Below are 4,016 nucleotides of genomic sequence, written 5' to 3' on the forward strand. Positions count from 1 at the left end.
AAATAAGAATTAATAAGTTGGAATTGTTGAAAATAAAAGTGACTCTACTGATTATTTTTTAATATGTAATAATTCTAATTTACTTCAAATAAATCTTCAAATCCAAAATAATAATAATTCTGAACTATTTTGAAATAGTTTAATATATCTGTATACTTTACTCTTTTCTCCAACTTTCATGTGCACACCCTTTACATTACAAGAATATATATAATTTATACATAATTAACTTTGAAATAAAATTACTTTAAAGCCAACTGTAAATTAAATAAATTCAACGTATACTTTATTCGCAAATACATCTTATGCATGTTTTATCTATAACTTCCCTGGATCCTAAAATACACTTTATTCATTCATGCTTTATCTTTGTTTCATTTAGACACATATGATCTCTGTGTCAGTCTCTCTTTTAAATCCTATCTTCCCTTTTCATTCATCAACATCACTCTTTATGTATTCATATCTCGCACTCGAAATTACTGTTCAATCGATTCCATCGTCATCTAATTTAATATATTAAGAAAAGTGTTCAATTTGAATCAATGGTCATATAATTTAATATATTAAGAAAAACTCAAATTTATGATAATTTTAATGTACACTTGTTCTAATTCTCTTTATGAATTCTTCTTCCTGCAGGTGTGCTTCTGGAATTGTAATAACAACCCACTCATAACAAATACTGAAGTAATATGACTGATCTTAAGAAGAGGTGATCATTAATCCATTTGAATCAATCTGCATCTTAAACAATGTCTATTTATAATAATATGCCACCCTATGTATAAACAGTTCAGAACATATACCTACTAACATTTGTATTCCAAACTTTGCATCACTGTGAGATGCTTCAAGGTTACTATACATTACAAACCAAATAATTTTTTCAGTACAAAAACACAAACATTTGTAGCATCAATGATTACATTCCACTTTATTCATGATATTTGACGTTCACTTAGATGTGCTATGGAAGAGTGAGGTCATAGAAGGCATAACCTCAGGAGCCCTTTTGCGCACAAATTTTCTCATTCCATTTTCTGCATATCTCTTCCCCTCTTCCCAATTCTTTGGAACTTCAGTGTGACGATTTTCTTTTGAAATTCTGCCCACATAAAACTCTGTTAAACCTTCATTATCCAAAAAAAAATGTCAAACATTTTTTATTTGTTAAAATTAATTTATTTAACATGAAAATAAATTAATGATGTCAGGTTTTCATAATCTACAATTGAATATTACAATTTTTTCATTATCAGAATAATAAGATCTAGCTCAAAGAAATCCAGAAGCAATTGTAATATAAAAATAGATTATACCTAACATGTTACAATGAAAAAAAATTATTAACAATTTATCATAAACATTTTGACAAATAATAAAATAATTTGTATATAAACATCTCTTCAATAATCGAATAGTCAAACAATTTTGTTTCAATCATATAACTCATATAAATATAAGGTAGTCTTGTTTTCTCCAGGCAACTAAATAAAAAACAATCAAACAAAATAATAATTTTACATTTTATCCCCATCAAAAGCACATACCTGACATCAGGATTTGTTACCAAATTCCGAACCAATTGGAATACACACATAGTAACAGCTACACTTGTGGCTGCTACAAGTGGATATACCTACATACACACCCATAAAAGCTTAAAACATATATTAAAGTAAGAATTTAGGCAACACAAATCATTGGAGAAATTATTAATGTTAAAGAGACAAGTGACACACCTCTGGCTTCATCCAGCGCCCCATGATTGACTTTAATGAAATAAACACCACAGATGATATTTGGGTTGTTCAGATAAAATGAAATTAATGTGGAATTGGCTCTCCCTCCTCCAATTTATTAATGATTATGGGAATTTGAAACGATGGGCTAAACCAGAATAGCCGTTGGATTCATTTTCCAGATGTGTAGGATAGTTTTAATTATTGAGTACAAAAAAAAGAATGTCAACTGGGTGATCTTCTTTGACTTAGCTTGTTATCGTTGGTAGATAGGCTGTTTTAGTTTTCCTGGTGCGCAAACCGTGGGCATAATCAAAATTTCTGCCTATTCATTCTACTCAAATTTGATCTTGACTACCCTTTATTTCTTGGCCACATGTCATTTGAATTTTCATCGATCATCTAGAAAACAAATCTGTGGAGAAATATAAAAACCAAAGCTTTGAAATCCTGTTTAGATAAAGATAACTTATCTTTCCAATTAGTGATAGAATATAGTAAACATGAAAGGCACGCTTTGTTAGCAAGCAAAAGATGCAAGGGATATTCAATCTTGATAAGCTTTTCCCAGCAATGCTTGGTAGAGATAAATACAGAAATATTAATAAAAAATAAAGTGCGTAATTTTGCAAGGTTTTGTAAGCCGATGTCATAATGTGATGTGAAAAGAATTTTATTTTTTTCACTTGATAGGTTTGAAGTAAATAATTAAATAATAATAATAATAATGAATTTTAAGATTCTAAAAAGCAAGTTCATCTGATTAGAGTTTTGCAGAGGACGGCTAAATTGATCGTTCAATGGAAGAGCTACGTTTGGTTTTTTGATGTGGGGTTTTTGTATGTAAGGGTAGACTCCAAATTATAATTTGCAATCGTGTGCTATGATTCGTCCCATTTTTTGCGATGGTTCTATTTTTCTACTTCTTCCCTTTTGGCTAGTTTTTAATGGGCTTTGGGCTTGGGATCTACAAGTTGATAAGGTTATGATTTCTATTCATGAAAATGTTCTTATGTTTTTTTTAGTTTTTTTTATTATTACTTATGAAGTTAAATTTGATGATAGGATAGATATTATTAACTGTAAAGTTGCAGTTGATGATGGAGCAGGCTTTGATTTATGAGTTTGTGGATTTTCAAAAAAAATTTCTTTTCTAAAGAATTAGGTATGACATACTTGGTAGCCAAAGGGAATATGTAGGCTATTTTAGCTGCAAATGATTGATTATTTTTTCTTCAATGCTATGAGATTTCCACAATCCATGCTGTATTCTCTTAATTTTTTCTGGATTCCATTGTGTTTGAATTTTTCATCATCAACCTTTCGAATTACACTTTGTGATTCATCATCATCTTAATTTTTTCATCTCCTTGGAATTCCTTTGTACATCCTGATGATGAATCATGGAGTGTGATTCAAAATTCAAACACAATCGAATCCAGAAAAAATTAAGAGAATGTTTTCTTCTCTCTGGCTTTTTCCAAATGGTTGATCAACTTTTAGCTGTCTTGGGAGGACCTAACTTCTTATAATCAAATTGGTTTGTTTGTTAAATCTTGGCATGTGAGGTTTGATATAATTGAAAAACTTCTATTTAAGATTTCTATTTGAATTCATCTTCTTTGTCTTTTGATGGAATTATGGAAACCTAATACTTTGCATTCTATTACAATTATCCTTGAGAAATCTTTGATCCCTTCTCACCACCTCTTCTAGAGAGAAAGGTAATTTATTTTCCTTGTATTTATGTGGAAGTTGATTTTAATAATTCTTTTTAAAATTTTATATAGATTAATTTAAGAAGTATATAATGGATTTAGTAGTTATATTATAAGACTCTTCTTTTTAGATATTGTGTATGTAATGCCTATAGACATCTTTAAAGAAATTTCTCAAAGGTAGAATCAAATGATATTCATCTTCTTCTAGAGGTATTTATGACTAAACTAATGTAAAAGGGAAAGCCCCAACTAATATATGAGGGGATGACTTAAATGGATTTATCCCAATGAAGTTTCATTATTTGAAAATGAATGAGATATATTTAGAAAAAGTCTTAACAAAAGATCATTTTAATTTAACATATTTGATATTTTAGAAACTTTATAGAATCTGATTATATTCAATTGAGAAGACTCTTGTTAATCAATATTTGATGTTCAATTCTACCTTACTCTTGCCACTACCAAAAGTTCAGAATTTGCCTAAAGAATAAAAATTACTCAAAAAGGGACTCCTCTTTCTCTAAGTCAATTTGTTGAAGAACTTGGG

General features: G+C 29.1%; 1 protein-coding gene across 1 annotated transcript; it reads right to left on the bottom strand.

The window, feature by feature from the left end:
- Positions 1-762: 762 nt before the first annotated feature.
- Positions 763-1,812, bottom strand: LOC131077687 (uncharacterized). The gene is made up of 3 exons (XM_058015222.2): positions 1,746-1,812; positions 1,554-1,642; positions 763-1,108 (listed from the first exon to the last, which is right to left on the bottom strand). Exons 1-3 carry the CDS (start codon positions 1,767-1,769, stop codon positions 958-960), a joined length of 264 nt encoding a protein of 87 aa, XP_057871205.1. The 5' UTR covers positions 1,770-1,812; the 3' UTR covers positions 763-957.
- Between the last annotated feature and the right edge of the window lie 2,204 nt (positions 1,813-4,016).

This window comes from Cryptomeria japonica, chromosome 8 (genome assembly GCF_030272615.1).
Source record: "Cryptomeria japonica chromosome 8, Sugi_1.0, whole genome shotgun sequence".
Taxonomy (NCBI): Eukaryota; Viridiplantae; Streptophyta; class Pinopsida; order Cupressales; family Cupressaceae; genus Cryptomeria; species Cryptomeria japonica.